The following is a 21,410-nucleotide window of genomic DNA, read 5'->3' as shown; positions in this document are numbered from 1 at the left end:
CTATTTGCTGTCTGCCGGTGAAGCTTAACTTCTGGTTGCTGAGTTTTACTTCAGGAGGGTGAACGTGAATGAATTAGACTTTCAACATTTCCCAGGGTGTTCCCTGCGGTCATCATTTTGCAATTAAGTTGTTCATAAAATCTAATGGGTCAGGGTACAGTTAAGCAGTATAAAAAGCAACAGCCCCCAATGCAGAATATGACTAATCCACAAACAACACTCAGCAAACCAGTTTTAAAAATAAGATAGTTCTTTTCTACTTTTAAGTTTCAAATACCTGATGTCTTACTTTGTCCTGCTCATGTATGTTATTTTTTATCCTACATATACATCTCACAAGACAGAATAGTAGAATGGGCAATAGAGATGAGGTTCTGAGTCAAAGCTGGGTCTCAAGCTCTTTGAATTGTTTCTCTTTTCCAATATATAAGATGGGGATAATAATGAATTATTATCTATCTACCTCGTGGATTGTTGGAAGAATTTAGGTAATACAAAGTAAACCACTCAGCAACAAATAAATACTCAGTGGATTATAGTGATTAGTATCATTAGTAGAAGCAAAATTATATCAAAGAAAGCTTATATTGCAATCCTAATGATACACGTCCTTCTATGACTACATATATTTACTATTTTAGTTTCAGCTATACAAATATTCATCAGGTTCATCTTCTCCTAATCAAACCGAAATATAATTATTCATGTGCTTTGAGTAAAAATTGAAATTGGATCCTTTAATGATTGGAAGATGAAGCACCTTTGCTCTGCAATCTGACACTAAACAAGTATGGTCCACGAATTAGGTTTTATTACATTTTTATCCTCTTACCTTTGTAATTGCTTCAAGTTGTTTCACTGCTGTTGGAGTGATTTGAGAGGACAAATTACGAGGCCAAAATGATGTAAATGAAAGTCTGGATTAATGACAAATGATGTCAAAACCTGAGAATGTGAATGCAAATTGTAGTTAGACTAAAAGAAAGTCAAATGCCAAAAAGCATATTAAGCTAACATTGCATTTGAAAGATTTTATGGAAGAAAAAAAAAAGATGAGTTGTGTGCCCTATAATCGTATCGCAGTCCTCTTCACGCTGGATCCTTCTTTAGCCAAATTGATCATAAAATCTAACTAAAGTAATGGGATGCCTTGGTGGCTCAGTCAGTTAAGCACCTGACTCTTGATTTTGGCTCAGGTCATGATCTCAGGGTTGTGAGATCAAGCCCCACATTGAGCTCCAGGCTCAACAGGGAGTCTGCTCGAGATTCTCTATTGTACTGTGTGAATTCTGAGCCTTCCTTCTTCCCAGGTCTCTCTCCCTCCATTTCCAGGGGACTCTTTGCAGCACCTCCTGACCTCTCCCTATCCCTAGTGGTTAAATCCTGACATCCTGGGCCTGGGCTGGCTTGTACCCTGTGGAGCAGGAGCTGAGGAGACAGTTCACCAGGAACACAAGTGACTTCACTGGGCAGACGTGACTCGGGGTCCTTCCTGAACCATGGGCTTCACCATGATTTGGTACCATTAAAGCATCTGAGGCCTCAGGAAATGGTGGAAGAAGACCTCTTGGACTGGAAGCCCTTCATTCATGGCAAGGCTGGCTCTGGGAATGTTAATGTGGTTTTATTAGAGCCATATTTCAGCAATGACTATGCATTTGACCACAACCTAATAAATGTCCCAAAGGACTGAGTCAGAACCGCACACGGGAAGTGATGCAGTGGCAGTGACCCCTAGAACATGAGGCCATCCTGACTGGCACCCCAAGAACTGAAACTGTCACCTCTCATGCTGCTTTGGCCTCCCTACCCTCATTGCCCCTCCTCTTGAGTGATAGACCTCAGTGGTCTACCACAGTCTCCCTTTCTAACTCAGACCAGCCTTGTCTTAAGATTAAAGCATGGGGCCAATGCCTGCTGTGTCCATTTGGCCTAGTTGGCCAGATCCTCTGGGTGCCAAAGTCCTTGACCTGGCCTTCCACAGATCCCCCGCTTTGCCACCAGGCTGGTCTCCAATAGCGATCCTCTGCTCACCTGCTTTGTAGCCTGGCTCTGATACTGCCTCCTTCTCTCTCACCAACCGGTGCATACTTTCATACATCTTTGCTTGAAGGGGGCCTTGGAGACTAGGTAATTTTTTAAATAAATGGATAGGATTGCACTAATCCCAGACCCATGTTATGAGCCATTGACCCGTATTAAGGGATCCCAAAGGTTAGAAGAGGCAGCCTTGCAATTCTTTTGAACAAGCGAGCTGTCACCATCTGGCCAGCAGGAGATGGACACTTTTTTTAACATCTCTCTTTGAAGAGGAGATTTTATGTTTCCTGTCACTGTTGTTTCAAAGAACAAAATCCCCCAATTTAAATGCTATAAAAATAAAATAACGCCCCAGTGAGAATAGTGGGATTGTGTCCCCTAGTCTGACACACAAAGGCCTCTATGTGGCAGGGAGTTCGCTTTCAGCCTCCTTTTAACAGTGAGGAGGGTAACACCACCCTCCTTTCAATGGCTGTTGAATTAAACTCATATACTACACATTGAACACATGGCAGGAACTTGGGAGTTGCATTTATAAGTCCTACATAATTGAGAGTATCACTCTCAACTGATTGGCTTCCAAAGCTACTGGAATCAGGGTTGGGGCAGAGGGACTGAGCAACAAGGCGGAGGGTTTCCCTTGTCATTCCTTTAAGTCAGAAACCAAACCTTCTAGCTTCCAGACTCCTGTTTCTAAGTTGCCAAAGGAATGTCCCATGAAGATTGCTGTCATCGTCAAAAGAGTTTAGTAAGTGCTGTCCAAGTACAGTGTTGTGATATGTACTAACCAAAGGGACTAGCTAATCACAAGTGACACCCTCCTGAGTTTATTAAGCTGCATGTAAACTGTCAAACTAACAAGGAAATAGCATGCCCCCCAACATATATTCCCCTAACACCCTATACTTCAACTGTCTTAACTCCCATGCCATGTCTTTGCAGTTATTTATGTAACATCTTTTTTCCTCTATAGGCTGTCACCTCTATGAGAACAGACTGTCCACCACAATCGCAGTTATATCCCCCAAGGCCTAGTGCAATGCCTGACATAGTAGGCATGCAGTAAATATTTCATGAGGCAATGGGGGATGGATGGATGGATGGATGGATGGATGGATGGATGGATGGATGGATGGATGGGGCTGAATATATTCATACCATGGTCTTGGATTCATTTTCCAAAGAAAATATATTAGGGTAGCATATTAACCCAATATGGAATTGTAGAGAAATTGCTCTCCCTCCAATTTAGTTGAGGAAAGGCCTCACAAGTGATTTTTAGGACATCTCTTAAAGGCTGATGACTATATATTTTTATTTAAATTCCTCTTCTATTAGCCCTTTACTCAGTGAACTTTCATTTCTGACATTTTTTTCTGTCTTTTTTCTTTCTTTTAAGATTTTCTTTTTTTATTTGAGAGAGCGAGACAGAAAGCACAAGCAGGGGGAAGGGGCAGAAGGAGACGGAGAAGCAGACTCCCCACTGAGCAGGGAGCCTGATGCAGGACTCAATCCCAGGACCCTGGGATCATGACCTGAGCTGAAGGCAGATGCTTAACTGAGCCAGCCAGGCACCCCTCTTCTGTCTTCTTTCATTCTAGGTTTTATCCAGTGTTTTATTTATTGTTTGTTGGTCTTGAGGTAATGTCCCAGAACCTGTGTGGCAATGAGCTGCTTACAGATTTTACCTGGAGAAACTCCATCTTTGTCCATACCTACCCAAGAGATCATTGAGATATGACAAGTGGAATTCCAAGACATCTCAAATTCTTCACCTGTGGCTCTCTTTGCATCATGCATCAATCCATCATGCTATGTGGAGGGTTATCTCCCCTCCAGGTTGAACAGATCCCACATTCTGAAACCCTCTTGCCATTGAACACTCCAAAGTACAATTCCCATTGTGATAACAACTCTTAATTGAAGATGAAGAGGGTGGCTTTCTAGTGGTTTTGTTTCAGACCCTGAATCTATTTGCCCTGTTTTGAAGTAGAATATTATGTGGAAATATTGATCAGATGGGTATCAAGTATTCTGCCCAGTTTCCCACAACTTGGATTGGAGACTGGACAGACACCTTTAGCAGAGAGCTTCTGGGGATTTGGAGAGAATGGGAGGGGCTGTAGTCTCTCCCTGTGTGAGATGAAAGCCATTGATCTCCATCTCCCCTGTGCCCCTGGACCCTGACCTCCTCCCAGGCCATCCTACCTTGAAGAACATTGCCTTGTTTCCAGAAGCAGAGCACTGGTCTACTGCTTTCCTCTTCTCTTTGTATGTTTACGTAAAGTTGAAACAATCAGGTGTAAGGATATGTATTGACTTGGAGTGGACAGAGCAGCTACAGCTCTGAGGATGGTGGGGGAACTGGGAAGGAGATGCCTCCTCCTCTGGCATCCAGAGAATAAACATTTCCTGTGAAAAGAGGGTCGTCTCTGGGCTCCCAGTTTCTCAAATACCCAGAATTAAAGGGAAAATGTCCCACACCACATGGGGAGGACTGAATCTGTTCTCCATGATGTACAAATATCTTCATTATAAGGTATGAATCCGAGGCATGGTGAAATGCAATGTACATCTCATTATTCTCCATTTCCTTGTTCCGTGAAGGTGCTCTGTTACATTTACATACATCAGAGGATATTATCATTTCTGAATTCATCGTTTTAAAAGCCCCAAATCAGAAAGTATAAGACCTCATTTCCATGAAGATTTTTCTTTTCTCTCAGGAGCAAGTTCTACCCATGATGACATCATAACCTTACTTCTAAGGGGAATAAACCCCTCAAAAGAAATACATGGTTGTCCCAGTTACAGAAATCAATTTTTTTAACTCCAAGCAGGTTCTAATCACCTGTCATGTATAGGAACTTGGAGGAGAGTTTTGAAAAAAAAGTTAAACCCCATATAAGTAAACTTGCTGCAAAAAAAAAAGAAGAGGAAGAAGAAGAACACCACTTCATACTTGTGCTCAGAAACAGGTGGCTTACTAAAATTATTTCTCTGTTATCTGTTCTATCACAGTGGAGACATCATTGGCTTTGAAAAATCTACTAATTATAACAGCATTATCCAACAAGAAGGAACAGTGAGTATGGAATATAATAGATTTACTATAATAGACCCTGCAATATTCAGTAATTGCTTGATCAGATGCAACTGTTTTCCTGTGTTTAATGTTCTTATTATGTGTGGTCCTTAACCACTCACCCATTTGACCAAGGTTGTTGATTATCCACAGTGTGCCACACTGGGACAGATGTCCTCAAGAAGCATACTATTTGCTGTACATCAGCTGTTTGTGTTTCTTTTGCTATAATTAAGAAGGACATAGGTTGTTAGCAATAAATTTGTGTGAAAGTGTCTCCATGTTACAGTTATAGTTCTTTGAATTAGGACACCAGAACTATTAATAGCTAATCTATGACATCACGCATTGAATTTTACTTAAGTTGGCCAAGATGACATGGTAGTACATGGTGTCATTGAATGAACAACTTTTTGAAAACCTTTTTTTGTGACCAGCACTCTTGGGGACTGAATGAGGTGTGAAAGAAAAGTAAAAACAAACGAAAACATACTCTCTGTACTTGAATAGAATACAGTTTCAGGGTTGGGAATCTAAGATAGACATGAAATAACTGGTGTGCTGTGGAATGGGCTGGGTAGGCTGTAGGTGGATTGAGAAGTCCAAAGTGGGATTGGAGGAGAAAAATTGTAGTGGGCCAGAGTGATTAGGGAAGGCTTCATGGAAGAGGTGGCCTGTGTTCATTTCCTATTGCTACTGTAGTGAATTAGCACAAATTTAGTGGCTTAAAACACAAACTTATTTTCTTACAGTTCTGGAAGTCAGTCTGACATGGTTCTCACCAGGCAAAGATCTAAGTGCTGGCTACAGTCTTTCTGGGGGATGTAGGGGAGAATCCATTTCTTGTCTTTTCCAGCTTTTGAGGCTGCCCATGTTCCTTGGCTCATGGCCCCTTCCTCAGTCTTCAAAGCCAGCAAAGACAGGCTGAGTCTTTCTCACACTGCCATCCCTCTGGTTCTTTGCAGCAGGGAAGGGCTCCCTACTGTTAAGAGCCCTTGTGATTACACTGGGGCTGCCTGGATGATCCAGATAATCTCCCCCATCTCAAGTTCCTTAATCTTAATCACATGTGCAAAGTCCCTCTCATCATCTAAGGTTCCAGGGATTAGGATGTGGACATCTTTGGTGGCCATCATTCTGCCTGCCACAATGTCCTTGAGCTGATCCTGGAGGGGTCACTTGGATCTTCTTTTAGGAGGCATTCATCTTGGCGTGGTTAGCATTCACGCTGGGAGGTATGTGGGCAATGAGGAGGCAGAGGTGAGGATTTGGGGGAACAGTAGGCTCTGGGTAGGGTCAGATGGTAGACAGCTTGTCAATGCGAGGCCGAGGAGTTTACATTTCACCTGTAGTGAAGACTGGTGGAGACTGTAGGCCACCATTGAGGCATCTTTAGAAGGAGAATGACAGGATAGATTTGCTTTGGGGGTGATAACTGAGGGACCAGTGTCCTCAAGGATGCAGGAAGGACCAACGGCATCCAGGAGAATTGATAGGGGAGACATATAATGCGTAGAGGGTCAGGTATTGACAGGAAGGATCCCCCATTGTATCTCTAGGGTGTGACACACAGTATGTGCTCACTAAAGATTACAATGACATTTTTTAGAATTATTGAAAATCCCAAACTGCATTTAATATACCTGGAAAATCTAAATAGAATTTCTCACTTTTTTCTTTGTCATTTTGCTGAATTATTTCTCCAGAATGGGAATCCCTCTGATTCTTTCCCGAATGCCTTCTCCTGCAGAAATTCCAACTTAAGTGGTTCTGTAACATACTTTCACTTTAGATTTCTGATTGTTTATATTGTAAAGAAAATATTTCAATTTGTGATTTTAAAACAATTTTTTTTTCTGAATCTTTTTCTGAAAGATCAGTTCTTTTCACAGGAAGAGCCTGGAAGGAATTAACTCCAGGAACATGTAACTTTCTTTTTTATTATTATTTTGTTAGTAATTGATTACTTTCACGTTTTCCTTGCAATGATTTCTTACATTATTACAATAGTATGTAATATACAATAGTACATTACTACGATAGTACATAGGACATTGAACAGGTAGAACTGTGATGTTTTTGCCATGTTGAAATGTAGAGATTTCTGCAGCAAGACAAAGAACAGTCTGCCTCGAACTGTGATTCTCAACTTGAGCGTGCGTAAGGCTCACTTGGGAGGCTGATCAAAATGACAGATTTCTGCCCTCATCTGATCTACTAGGGCCCTAGGGATATGAACCCCAAGTACTCCTGGAGATTCTGTTGTAGATGGTTTCAGGACCACACTTGAGAAACACTGGCTTTGATCATAGCAACATCAGCCTCAGGAGCATTGATGAATACAGGAGGTCAGGGTGTGCTATGGAGAAAATGGATGTAGTTAGGATAAGATGTGGTAGGGAAGAGAAGCTAGCCAGAATTGGACTGGATGATTCCTTAGTGCTTCTCTAATAGAAGATTGATGGCCAGGCCAGTGAACTCCACAGAATAGCCCCATCCTTCTTGATGGCCTTCACCCACATACTACAACGGTTGTCCATCCAGTGACTCTGAGTGAAACCAGTGTTCCAAAGTGGGAGGAATGGGGGTTGAATAGCACCCAGTGCAAACCCAGTAGGAACCAAACAGAACCCACAGGAAATGACATCCTTTGAGCTGTCACCTTTCTGTGTGACTACTTTATGTATTTATTTAGACACCCATGCCTCTATTTATTCCAAAAATACCGATAAGGGTAATTTCAACTTCACAATATTAAGTGCATAGTGTGCATTTCTCCAGGTCAATTGCTTTCATCAGATTCTCAAAGGGGTTCAGGACCACAAAGAGTTAAGCAGTACAGATTTTAGGACACTGAAAAGACTGTTGACCATGACCCCTAAGCTCTCCTGATCCTCACTGTGATATGAGTTGATAACAAGGGAGCATGAGAGAAGGAGGAAGCTGGCAGTGCCTGTTCTCGATTGTGTGCAGCGCCTCGTGGGGTGGTAGCCGAGTGCCACTTCTATCCATGAGGGTGGGTACAGGCAGTTCAGAAGGCCGCTCTGCCCTCACGTGGCTTGTAGACAGGAACATACTGCAAACCCACATAGTCTACTAAGCAAGATGTAAGTGAGTAGCTCAGTGAGGCTCTGAATATATAAGATCTGAGGATATAAGATCTAAGAATGAAATACTAACCTTGGAACTGTACTGTCACAGAGCAAACCATTGGGGTGGAGAGAGAATGAAGAGGAAAACCCTCATGTGTGTTGCAATCCAATGTGGCAGGCTTCACAAGTTCAATTTCCAACTCCTAGGAATGATTTCAACCTACTCCATTGAAATGGAAATTATTCAAACGTCATTCTGGAAAATCTTGAAGAAATCATTTAAAATAAAATCAAGGTCCTGCAATCAATCAGGAGTGATCCTGCCTTCCCTTTTTCAAAAGGGACAGCAGGAAGGAATGTTGAATTCACTTTCTGCCAAGAGGAATACCTCTTTCCTCCTTGATGGAACAGTTTTACCATTCTGTAATGTGTCCTTCTGAAGTCTGTGCTCTTCATTTTCCTTGGTAGTTAGGCCCTGAGATTTCTGATATAACTAACCATTTTTATAATACAGGCATCATGACCTAGACAGGATATGGTTTTATTTCGGAGGGACAGTTATGTAGACAAGGATTGTATAAATGTATTTGTGGTATTAAATTATTCATAGATAATATTTTTATCACGTTACTATATAGCACTTGTAATACACGACCACAAGAATGACACATTTGAGTAATATATTCAGTTCTAACTGCTTCCTGATGACCAGAGTTTATAGAATATAAGGGAAGGTTAATATCATTTGGAATGAAATAAGGGGGAAAAGTTGCTAGGATCAATATGTCCAGAGGTGTGGATAAAAGGTTACATAGAACATTAACCTGTAGTAGCAATGTGATTATTACATGGTTTATATGCAAGAAAATGCATTTTATTTTCAAGAGATAATCTATGTGTAAATGGTTTCTAGTGTGAAAATCATTCACCGATAAGGACAGATCCAGTTGGATCCCCTTTGTCTGAATTCAGGAGATGTCCATTCTGGGAGCAAGAACTGGCAAAGAAGTATTCCTACAAAATGGTAGGCTTGCATGCATGGGAGAAACTAACTTTTCATGCCTTTGATGCCCAGAGGAGTAAATGTCTTCTTAGTTTGCCTGTGATCATTTGAACCCAATGGAGTAGTATTTGCCTTCTTCCAGACCTGTGAGCACCGACATACCCTCCTGGGCTTGGTGGCAGTCAGGAAATTCAGATCTTCCCCTCACATCCTACAGAAAGGCTCTACCTGGAACCACTTTGTCATCTAGAATGAGGGCTTCCCTATGACAGAGCAGAGAACAGATAGGCAGATTTTCTAGAAACTGGGACGGGGGAATATGAAGGGGGAAATTGGGGTTTAGGGAGAAAGATGTCAGAGATTGGTGGCCTCTTTAGTGGGTGGTACAGACCCTGGAGTTATGACTTCAAAACTGAAGCTATGTCCATGTTAGGCCAATAATGTGTATCCATTGCTCCACATAAATAAATAACACCGTTAGAGCTCAGCTACTCTCATAGCAGAACTGCAACATAAGCAGCAGCCTCTAAGGGCTTAGAGAGAGGTCTTTGAGGATCAGTTCATTCTTGAAGTGACTTTAAAACTGAAATAATTTTCCATATCCTTCCTAGATGGCCTTTCTTGCTGATGAATACTACAACTATTGCCAAGATATTTTACAAAACGTGAGGAACCAAGAACTTGAGAGGGTAGGGTTTTATCTATAAAATATAAGTATTTATGACTCACTATTAATCATTTTACTTGAAAAGACCCCCTCAAGGGATGTCGAGTGGTAATTCATTGCACTGTAGTGCTTAGAAGTCAGCTATTTATAGATATTGAGGTGATATCTGAGGTGATATTTTTACTCAGTTTAATCATTTGGAAATTTTCCAAGGTGCTAATATAACCTTATGCTTTAAGTATAATTCAGCTATTTCTTAAAGATCTAATTCATGTTGATTTTGAATAAAGTATTGGTAATATTATTCACCTTAGAATTTTCAGTCATGCTGAAGAGCCACTTTATTGATAAGTGCTAACTGAAAAAGAAGCAAGACTTTGAAGCAGGGTCATCTGTGTTGTAATGATTGGGTTTTATTCTAGAATTGGCTGTGGAAAACAAACACATCTTTTAACCATTCTGAATTTTATCTTTTGCAGTAGAAAATCCAGGGAAACAAGCACACATTTCAATGAAAGCTTTTCTGATGCCTAGGGTTCTAAGTACTTCAGCTTTGGGTGATAATATTCATTTAGCATGAGTTCATTTAGTACTTATTCAGTGTAAAACATTATAGTGAAGGAGAGACCAAAATGTCTTCAGGATGACCCCTGTCCTACTGATGCAATTTTCTCAATATCCATCCACCTTGAATATCTAATACACTCCTTTCCTTCATTTGCTCATCAAACATTAACTTAATTTTTACCCTGTGACTAGTACCATTTCTGGAACTAGGAAGGTATTCTCCATAAGGCTTACGAAGCTTATAATCTGCCTGAAGGGCACAGATCTAAGGGTTTGGGAGGACGTTCGGCCTCTGTGAGCTGCAGCCTTTTCGAGGGAGCGGTTGTGTGTTCGCCATCTTAGGAAGAAGATGTTCTCGTCTATGGTGCATCTGGTGCAGGTGAACCCCTTCAACACGCCACACCTACAGCTGGTACACGATGGCCTCACGGGCCCCCGCAGCAGCCCCACAGGTCCCCCGGGCCGGCCCTGCCGTTCCCACTCCTGCAATCTGGCAGCAGCTGCTGTGGAAGAATACAGCTGCGAATATGGCTCCATGAAGTTTTATGCACTGTGTGGCTTTGGTGGGGTCTTAAGTTGTGGTCTGACACACACTGCTGTCCTTCCTCTGGATTTAGGGAAATGCTCTATGCGGGTGAACCCCAAAAGTACAAGGGCATATTTAATGGATTCTCAGTTACACTTGAAGAGGGTGGTGTTCGTGGTTTGGCTAAACGATGGGCTCCGACTTCCATTGGCTACTCTATGCAGGGGCTCTGCAAGTTTGGCTTTTATGAAGTTTTCAAAGTCTTGTATAGCAACATGCTTGAGGAGGAGAATGCCTATCTCTGGCACACATCACTATATTTGGCTGCTTCTGCCAGTGCTGAATTCTTTGCTGACATTGCCCTGGCTCCTATGGAAGCTGCTAAGGTTCAAATTCAAACCCAGCCAGGTTATGCCAACACTTTGAGGGATGCAGCTCCCAAAATGTATAAGGAAGAAGGCTTAAAAGCATTCTACAAGGGAGTTGCCCCTCTCTGGATGAGACAGATACCATATACCATGATGAAATTTGCCTGCTTTGAACATATCATTGAAGCATTTTACAAGTTTGTGGCTCCTAAGCCCCAAAGTGAATGTTCAAAGGCAGAGCAACTGGTTGTAACATTTGTGGCAGGTCACATAGCTGGAGTCTTCTGTGCAATTGTTTCTCACCCTGCTGATTCCGTGGTATCTGTGTTGAATAAGGAGAAAGGTAGCAGTGCTTCTCAAGTTCTTCAGAGACTTGGATTTAAAGGTGTGTGGAAGGCAATCTTTGCCTGTATCATCACGATTGGCACTCTGACTGCACTACAGTGGTTCATCTATGACTCTGTGAAGATCTACTTCAGGCTCCCTCGCCCTCCTCCACCTGAAATGCCAGAGTCTCTGAAGAAGAAGCTTGGGTTAACTTAGTAGAATGATCAAAGCAAATGTGGACTGAATCTACTTGTTGATCAGTGTTGAGGAAAGTGCAAGAAGAACTTTTATATATTTGACAGTGTAGGAAATTGTCTATTCCTGGTATAATTACTGTAGTCTCTTGCCTAAGGCAAGGGTTTCAAATCCGCTGTTGAAATAAACACAACTACTCACGAAAAAAAAAAAAAGAAGCTTACAATCTGGTACTAAAAGGAGCAATATAAGCCAATAAATATGATACAATATGGCAAGTTCTAGAATAGCAGCTTGATTAGATTGTTCTGGGTGCTGGGAGAAAGAGTAAAAAAGATGGCTGGATAGTCTCCCAAGGGGAAGCCATGAAGCTATTGATTGCAGTGGAAAAGCAGAGGTTCAGATACACTCAAAAGTGCAGTAGGAAAGGAGTTCCAGGTAGAACTAATGGTGTAGGTAAGAGCAGCAAGATGTTCTCAAGCATGACATGACAGAAGAGTCACTATGACTAGATATAAATATCTCTGAAGGAGAGAACCAGAGGGGATGTGGGAAAGTAGTCTGGTCCTAGAAAGGGCCTCATGCCCTGTGAAGAATTCTGATTGATTGAGAAGGTGGTGGGGGAGCAGTGATGCAAGATTGCCATATTGGAGTAGATGGCAATGAGGAGGTTTTGTCATAGTCAAGGTGAGAAGTGAGGGGAGGGGTCAAGTCTGGAACAGTGACAATGATATCAGAGAGAAAGATGGGCAAATTGGAGAAATATATCTGAAGCAGATGCAACAGGATTGGATGACTTTGGACAAGGGTGGTGAGGGAGTTAGCAGAGATGAGCCCATGGTTGCTACCTCATTCAGACCCACCAACCCCAAAAGCCATGCTCCAAAGTTACCAATCTGACAGTAAAAAGATTAAATAATCCTATTCATCCCACTATTGCATTTTTTGTTCAATATCTATGAGCCTCTTTGGAGATGTCTTCTCTAGAATTAATGCCCTGATAACTGGATTTCAAATCACAGGCTCATCATCAGGTACTTTGAGAGTTGGCTGTAACTACCTTGACAGCCTGTATACAGGAATAGCTCTTTGCCTAGAGTCATCAGCAGGTCCTTGTGTCAGGATTTCAACGCTGCAAAATATTTGAGCCTGCAAAAATCCTAAAAAGGCAAGGGTCTTTATTAGTTGGCATCTCAGATTGGCCACCTGGTTCAGTAATAGAGTCTGAAGAGTCAACATGGGCAAACATAAAGAAAAATAAGGAAGCTGCCATTTTGTTCCACAACAAAAGGTATCTACAGAAGTCTTTAAAGAAGGCTCCATGGAGAATGATACCGGTGCCCTTTGGCTCACATAGTCCTTGGGTGAATTCTAACTTATCAAGGAGGTCTCTTTGATTACATACTGTTACATGTCCTTCTGAGCTGACAAATAATTGAGGGAGTCAGTCAGTCAATGAACATTTGTTCTGAACTGTGGTCTGTGCCCTGTGGCCAGATCCTCATCCTATTACAAATCAACAGGAGCCCCCTTGTGGTCAGAAACAGCCTTCATTCCAGAAAACTTCATGAAAATGCCATTCCACATCATCCCATCCAACTGGCTAGTGGCTCACTGATGGGTTGCTGGAAAGAACACTTCTAAAACACAGCTTGGAAAAGCTGATAGGCTGAGCTATACATTAACTGGACTGAAATTCATCCCATTATCATTTGGGGCTGATTAAGTATATAACGGGGGATCAATCTCACCAGGCACAAAATGAATTTGGGGAGGTATGTTCTGTTTCCTCATCAGGTGGAGGACTTGCTCACTTCCTTCTGGAAATCTCTGCAGCAAGACACAGTCATGCTTATGACATTGCCCGATGTGTGCCAGCTCTTTAAATGCTACGATGTGCAGCTGTACAAGGTAGGAAGACATTTGCTTGCCTTGCTGGTTTGTGTCCTTTCCAGAAACTAATACCAGATGCTGGGGTTAGGACTGCAGCCCTCCTGTTCTGCAGACTCCATGGGCTTCAGGCCCTCTAAGGAGTAAATTGTGGTGTTGATGGAGCCTTTTAATCTTTCCCTAAAACTCAGCTTCTTTTTTTTAAATTCAGTGAGAGTTACCTCATGGAAAGAAAAAGCCAGTACACCTGGTGAAGTATGGTTCCAGTGATTAGTGAGCCCTGCACTGAGTCAAAGTTCTTTCTCTGGTAACTTCAACAAAGAAGTCTTTAAAATGAGTAGCTGGAATAATTGCTTTGGAATATACAGAAGTGCTGGGTTTTCTCATTGCTTTTTTTAAATGCTCGATCTCCAGAGTGATTATTGTTATTTGGGGATCAGTTATATATAATTTCTGTGCTTCTCCTGAAGCTGGTCATGAACCTTTACCTCTTACTTTATTATTTTTTAGGAAACAATCTAGTACCTCGAAATGTTTAACAAAAAGGTTGAAAACTGGAGGCTGGGTTCAGCCCTTACATAGTTGGCTTTGATCACATCTACTATTGGCTGAAATAGTGTTTCTGAACATTTTTGGAACAATTATCAGTATTTTAAGATCTTTAAGAAAAATCCCATTCTGGCCACACACATTGAGCAGTGGCGAGGGCTGCGTGGTAGCTTTCTCTCTGAGTTTGTGGCACAGCCGAACATGGCCACTTAGAACTAGAGGACGCCTGGGCGCCTGGGTGGCTCAGTCGTTAAGCGTCTGCCTTCGGCTCAGGTCATGATCCCAGGGTCCTGGGATCGAGTCCCACATTGGGCTCCCTGCTCAGCGGGAAGCCTGCTTCTCCCTCTCCCACTCCCCCTGCTTGTGTTCCTGCTCTCGCTCGCTCTCTGTCAAATAAATAAATAAAATCTTTAAAAAAAAAAAAAAAAGAACTAGAGGACGCCTACCCTGGCCTGCAGTCATCACCTCTCGACAATTCCATTGTAGGGAATTGAGGATGTTCTCCTTCATGACTTTTTGGAAGATGTTTCTATCCAGTACCTGAAGTCTGTCCGGTTATTCAGCAAGAAATTTAAGCTGTGGCTACTTAATGCATTGGAAGGTTTTCCAGCCCTTGTACAGATCTCTAAACTCAAAGGTAGGTTTCAATGGAAAAAAAAAAATGAATTCTGTGAGAGTAGATGAAGGATCTAACTTTCACACTGAGGCAGGACATCTCAGCTGGTGGGTAACTCTTCTCCTCCTGCACTAAACTGCAGCCCGCAAGGCCTGACCAGTTCGGATCTGCTGGCATTTTCTTTAGTGCAATGTTGGGTCCTTGTGCTGGTCCATCCACATCCTTTCATCGATTGCCCCTTATAAATCCTAACGTGGACTTCTGACAGGCCCACGGTGTTAGAGATGCAGAAAAGGTGCCGCTGACTATGGCCCAGGCCAGGGAGAAGCCACAGTGCATCCAGCTGGTGGCTAATGTGTGCCTTCTCAAACCAGCCCTCTGAAGGCAGCCTACAGTCCTTGGGCTAGGTGGCCCAATATTCTTCTGCCTCTTCGTGCTCTGTGTGGCCTCCCAGCAAGGCTTCCAAGAATATCGCTCCCTCCTTAGAAATTCCTCCCATGTCCTTAACTTTCACACCTCTTGGGCCACTGGGGCATTCACATTTTTGTGGTCTTGGTCTCCCCATTGACTTTCTAGAACATGTTCCCTTCCATTCTGCTGCCAGGTGGTAGTCTCTGAAGACTACTTCCCCCAGGCTGCTTGTCTGCTCAAGGCCTACAGCGGCTTAAAATGCCAACACTCACCCACGTGTGCAGGACATGCTTTATGGTCCTGGAAATACCTCTTTTCCCCCTCCTGCCTCTGTGAGGTTTTCCACCATTGCCTGTAGCTGCCTCCAGCGCCCTCCCCACCCGGGCCCTCCTCTTCCTGGGCCAGCTTGCTCAGGGCTGAGTCTTGCTTTCTTTGCACACTGTTTGCTGTCTTCTCAGACTGGCCCCAGAACAGGACCAGCTCTAATTTTAACCCACCAGCCCTGCACCCCTTGCTGTGTTCAGTGCTCACACTGGGAATCTTGATCCCGTGTGACCCACATGGACATGTTCCCATGGCCGGGCAGGGACCATGGGCCAGAGACTGCCAGCCAAGAATCAGCAGAAAGAGGGTGCTGCAGGGAATATGAGGTCTGGAACTTGCTATGGCAGAGGGTCCATGAAGTGAGGAGACTTTGCCACTCAAGCCCAGTCTCCCTCCGTCCCTCCCTGAGGCTACTTCAGAGCTTTCTAGCTGGTTATCCTGCCTCCAGCCTCACCCCCTCGGTCACACGTCCCTCTGCCCCTAGTGATGGTTCTACACAGTGATCTGACCCATTAAAACCTTCCACGGTCCCTGCTGCCTGGACGGTCCACAGGCCTTCACTCACTATGCAGAGTCATTTACAGCTTGGCCTCTGGCCTCATCCTTGTCCCCAACCCCTGGGGGAATCCCCCCACTGGTACTCCCCAGCAACACAAGACAGGTTGTCTCCAGAAAGGTCCTTATTCCTGCTCCTGTCTCTGCCTAGACTGCCAGCCCCGTCCCAAGCCCCCACCTCCCTCCCCCGCCAAGACCTCACCCCTCCCTAACTCCTAACTTGCACATTCTAAATGAAGCCACACCTGACACCTTCTTCCAAACAGGCCCCTCCCTCCCCTCTGCACCCCCACACACCCCTTCCTTCATTCTTCCCCAGGTGGCTCTCACACTGCCCGGGGCACTTACCCTGCTGTGGGGAAGGCGTCTGCACGTCTGTCTGGTGACCCATGCTCAGCCAGTGAGCCCCTAGCAGGTGGAGGCTGCCCTCCTTTGTCCAACAATCCAGTGAACACCCAGCACACATTATGGAGCAAACACTGCACTAGTGTCCCTCATAAATATTTGTCAGATGAATACATGCACACACTCCTTTTATGTTTCCTCTTTTCACCCTTTCCTTTTCTTGGGTCACTTTTCTTTTTTAAAGATTTATTTATTTATTTGAGAGAGAGCAAGTGAGCATGGGGGGAGGAACAGAAGGAGAGAGAATCCTGAAGCCGTCTCCCCGTTGAGCACAGAGTCCAGTGCGGGGCTCGATCCCAGGACCCTGAGATTCTGACCTGGGCTGAAATCAAGAGTCGGACGCTCAACTGACTGAGCCACCCAGATGCCCCTCCTTGGGTCAGTTGTTGAGGAGAGCACTGTAGAGATGACAAAGTTGGGGGAAGTCCTAAATTCCTTTGAGCAGGCACGTCAGATGCTGGGAGTATATCACATTCTGGCACGGGGGCGGGGGGGATGGTTTTAGTCAAGTGGTCCCTGCCAGTATCTCCTAGCCATTTGGGAAAGGGCCAGTGGGCAGTGGGAAGACCAGGATGCGTGGAGGCCTCCCTGTGTGGAGGGCAGTTTAGGCAGCCGTACCTTCCTAGGCAAATGCGTGGGCCTCATGTCCGTGCTGTGCGTCCTCTTCCCCGCTGTGTACATAAGAACTTGAAGCTACAGGGATGCCTGGGTGGTTCAGTCAGTTAAGCATCTGCCTTTGGCTCAGGTCATGATCCCAGGGTCCTGGGATCGAGGCCCGCATCGGGCTCCCTGCTCAGTGGGGAGTCTGCTTCTCCCTCTCTCTCTGCCCCTCCCCCTGCTTGTGTGTTTTCTCTCTCTCTCTGTCAAATAAATAAATAGAAATATTTATTTTTAAAAAACTTGAAGCTACAGTATTAATAATGGCCATATGTTTTGTTCTTAACAGAAGTTACTGTGTTTGTCAAAAGACTAAGAAGGAAGACATACCTTTCCAACATGGCAAAGGTAGGTTTCAGCCAACAGGACAGTAGGGAACAAAGTAGTTTCCTGAAGCAAAAAGTGAAAGCTGCAAGTATGTCCTAAGAGCAGACGGTAGCTCCCTTTGTAGGGAGGCCATGTCCATCCCCTTAGAGGGCAGAGGGCAGACAGGAGGATCTTGTTGGCCACTAACTGGGAAGGTGTAGTGTGCCCAAAACTCTCAGCTAGAAGCCCACCCCACTTCTCCCCTGCTCAGAAAGGTTCTCCCTGCAGGAGAAAAAGCAGAACAAGCAGGTCAGTGTTCTAAAGTTCTAGAGGAAGAACCCACATAAGTGCTGACCAGGGCCAGCCAGTGTCAGAGGTGAAAGGGCATCATGGCAGAGTCTAGAACAGACAGACGGAGCCCATCACCCGGTGCATGGCCCCATGGACTCCGTGTGTCCAGTCTGCCAGGTTTCTCAGCTCTGACCTTCTCCCTCCTGGGTTGTTTATGTAGCTTCAGTGTTAGAGGAAGGCAGAGAAGGGCTGAAAGAAAGATTCCATAATGCCAGTGTGTGGGCCGCTCAGGAATCTGTTCTGAAATCCTGTGGACACCAGATTGGGACTGAGGCTCTGTTCCAAATCAGTCCCAGCTCGGGAGGAGCGCGGCTGGGCCCCTCCGCTTCGCCATCTCTGTCCTTCCAGCACAAAACTCTCTCTCGACTTCACGTTTCCTGGGGTTGTTTCCTGCCTATGTGCTCACAGCCCATCCAGTTCTCCAGCACTTTCTCATTCCTGATCAGGTCAACTGATGATGGCCAGCCCAAGCGGCAAGCTCGGGTTCTAGAGCCACCCTGCTCTGAATCTTCTCTTTCTGAACACGATGGCTGGGGGAAGGTTTACTCAACATCCCAGGTGCCCTCAGGCTCTTCCCCTGTCAGGTGGAGGAGGTGGCTGCAGGGCCTGCTCCTGAGGCTGGTGTTGAGGATGACCCCCTGCTCAGCCCCGGGGCTCCAGAAATGGAGGGGATTGGATTGTCCCCATTGGGTGGCTGAAGAATTCAGCTCCCAGCGGCTGAATTCATGGCCCAGGGGAAGGACAGAGACAGCATCTGGTGCCTGCAGCACCCCTCTGGAACTGGCGTCTGTGGAGCCATGTTCTCCTTGCAGAGCTTCCGGCACAGCCACCATGCTCCTCTCTAGAGTAGTTCAGGCTCATGGAGTGGGGTGCAGAGAATAAGAATCAGGGAGAGGAAGAGCCACAGAGCCCCGGGAGCCCTGACCATATCTGCCTCTGAGCAGAAGCACTCCAAATGGTGATTTTCAGAAAGGCCATCCTGGAATGCATGCAATTTGAACATTTCAGTTGTCATGTAGGATTCAGTTTTAGTGGGTAATACCCAAATCCACTTCTCTTTCTCCTCAAAAAAAAAAAAAAAAAAAAAAAACTTAGTCGTTTGGAGAGGGGAATTAGGCAAAAGTAAAAGGGCAAGATTTAATGAAGTTATTATGCTTCTCCATTATCTTTAGACTATGAAAATGGTGTTGAAAAATAACAGGAGAGTCAGCATTTTGAAGTCAGACCTACAGGCCATCACCAGTCAAGGTGCTTTGGACACGTCTAAGAAAGCCCTGCCAAGTAACCCAAGTAGTGCCGCTGACCTGGAGACACACGCGGAGATGAAATGTAATCTTCCTTCTGCACCTTGCATTATTGGGGCCTTTGGGATATATTTGGGGCTGGTGCGGCCATCACTAGTTTATGAATTCTTAGTCGAGGTAGAACCTACTTTACTCTTTGATATTATCATGTGTCTGCTCGCACATCTCTTCCTGCAGGGGTGAGGAAGGGTCCACCAGGTCCCCAGTGCAAATCCACTTTCGTTGAATGAATGAACAGAGGAGGGTGGTTGTTGCTTCCCAGTATTTCTTCCTGGAAATCAACCTGGGGTATCTCCTTTGGAAAAAACCATCGATCGTGTACATGCAGATTCGACAGTGTCTCTTCTAACTAGGTCCGAATCACATTAAGTTCGCTCCCTGCCTTGCCAGGTGCCGCTGTGTCGCTATTGTTATAGCATCACCAGTGTTATCTTTCATAAGGTGAAGCTTAGCCACGTGCTCTTACCAAACTTTCCAACCTACTTTCCAAACAAGTGATAGTGAGTATGTGGATATTCCTGCCCTTTGCTATCTGAGAGTTGTAACTATTTTTCAAGGGAAAAATCTCCCTTGCACAAAGAGCTTGGCAAGCAGGCTGACAGCATTGTTCCATCTCCGGGAAGCGAGAGTAGTGAGAGAAGAAGCTGTCCTCACTCAGCAGGGAGAACCTGGGTGCTGTTTCAGGAGGAGAGCTGCAGAAGGTGTATGACCTCCTCCCCCAGACTACAGGCGAATCTCTAGGCCTTTGTAGGAGAGTTGCCAGGAGGGGCCATGGGAGCCACGCTCCATTCATGCATGTTCCAGACACTCCCCCAGGATGGCCCGGGAAGGTCCAGTAGCCTCATCCTCCATGAGCCTGGCCCTGTCCTGATACACTTAGCTGTGCTGAGGGCTGCCTCCCCAGAACGTGTGGGCTTCTTCCAGTGTCAGCTGTGGCTTATTCATCTTGGTCTACCCAACACGGTGCTGGCACATGGTAGCACCCGCATACTTCATAACTAGATGAATACATGGATTCAGTAGTGCATAAATGCACCACAAATTATCCTGGCCTCTTTCTTTAACCTGGAAGTAGGGCCGACTTTGGTAGGATTGTACCAGTTATTAAAATATATAAATAGGGCGCCTGGGTGGCTCAGTTGGTTAAGCGACTGCCTTCGGCTCAGGTCGTGATCCTGGAGTCCCGGGATCGAGTCCCACATCCGGCTCCCTGCTCGGCAGGGAGTCTGCTTCTCCCTCTGACCCTCCCCATTCTCATGTGCTTGCTCTCTCTCATTCTCTCTCTCTCAAATAAATAAATAAAATCTTTAAAAAAAAAAAATAAATAAAATAAAATATATAAATAGGTCCATACTTGTCGGCGGGTCGCGCCTGCCCCTATTGTCTGGCTGTTCCAAATCCCAGCTCCTCCCCTCCCAAACCAGTAATGAGAAGGTAAACCCCTAACCTAGGAAACTTCAGAGATATGGACAAGCAGTGCTCATTTGTAGGAGCCCAAAAGGCCCCCTCCCCAGGCTACTGGCTCTCCCCCAAACTCCAGGTAATTGCTCAAAGCCTGCTGTTGCCCCCAGCCAGAGCCCAGGGAGCCCCAGGAGGGCATGAGGCCTCTCCCCCAGAAGCCTGCCCAGTAGTCCTGTGGGCTCCTACTGGCATTCTTGTAAATAGGACTTCCAGAAGGGCACAGAGCCAGCAGGGAGGCAATATTCTGGTCACCACTGCTGACGCCTAGCAGATAAATGCTTGAGGTGTCCCTGGAGGATCCTCCAGATGAGACCTGGCCAAGCCTCAGTCAGGGCCATGGCAACCTACTCGGGTTTCTAAACTCTGCTTGGTACATAGCCACATTCCAAAAGGTGGGCGAGCCCAAGGCTGTTCTTTGCTCAGTGCTGCCTGTGCGGGTGAGGACCCAGTCCTGATGTCACACATGCTTGGGCCCCACCCTTCAGGTCTGTACTAACTGAGTTTATAGCCCCAGGCAAGCCACATCCCTCATCGGCTTTGATGTCCACCATGGGTTTAAAGGACATTAATAAACTACCCCTTTTGTGAAAACGGCAAGGGTAGGTGAGCTCATGTCTGTATCATGCAATGAGCTCATCTGTAGCTGGGTTCTGTATAATTACAAGGTGTAGTTATTATTTCAAAATATTTTTTTCCATTTCAACAAGTGAC

General features: G+C 44.9%; 2 protein-coding genes across 2 annotated transcripts in view; both read left to right on the top strand.

Annotated features, from left to right (window-relative positions):
* Positions 1-21,410, top strand: part of RFX8 (regulatory factor X8) — a 252,412-nt gene that overhangs the window by 219,576 nt on the left and 11,426 nt on the right. The window contains exons 16-22 of the mRNA XM_064572648.1: positions 5,062-5,125; positions 9,131-9,241; positions 9,832-9,909; positions 13,668-13,781; positions 14,796-14,946; positions 17,567-17,625; positions 19,107-19,263. Of these exons, the coding sequence (XP_064428718.1) occupies positions 5,062-5,125; positions 9,131-9,241; positions 9,832-9,909; positions 13,668-13,781; positions 14,796-14,946; positions 17,567-17,625; positions 19,107-19,263 (734 nt within the window). The remainder of the gene's footprint in view (positions 1-5,061; positions 5,126-9,130; positions 9,242-9,831; positions 9,910-13,667; positions 13,782-14,795; positions 14,947-17,566; positions 17,626-19,106; positions 19,264-21,410) is intronic.
* Positions 10,736-12,250, top strand: LOC123851433 (solute carrier family 25 member 3-like). The gene is given in 2 exon segments (XM_045885205.3): positions 10,736-11,089; positions 11,092-12,250. Coding segments are annotated over 2 exon segments (1,086 nt in total). The 5' UTR covers positions 10,736-10,803; the 3' UTR covers positions 11,892-12,250.

This window comes from Mirounga angustirostris, unplaced genomic scaffold, assembly GCF_029215605.1.
Source record: "Mirounga angustirostris isolate CCGP_5_RB_7025 unplaced genomic scaffold, mMirAng1.0.hap1 SCAF_10, whole genome shotgun sequence".
Classification (NCBI taxonomy): Eukaryota; Metazoa; Chordata; class Mammalia; order Carnivora; family Phocidae; genus Mirounga; species Mirounga angustirostris.
Note: the sequence above shows the minus strand (reverse complement) of the source record. Positions and strands in the feature narration are given on the sequence as shown.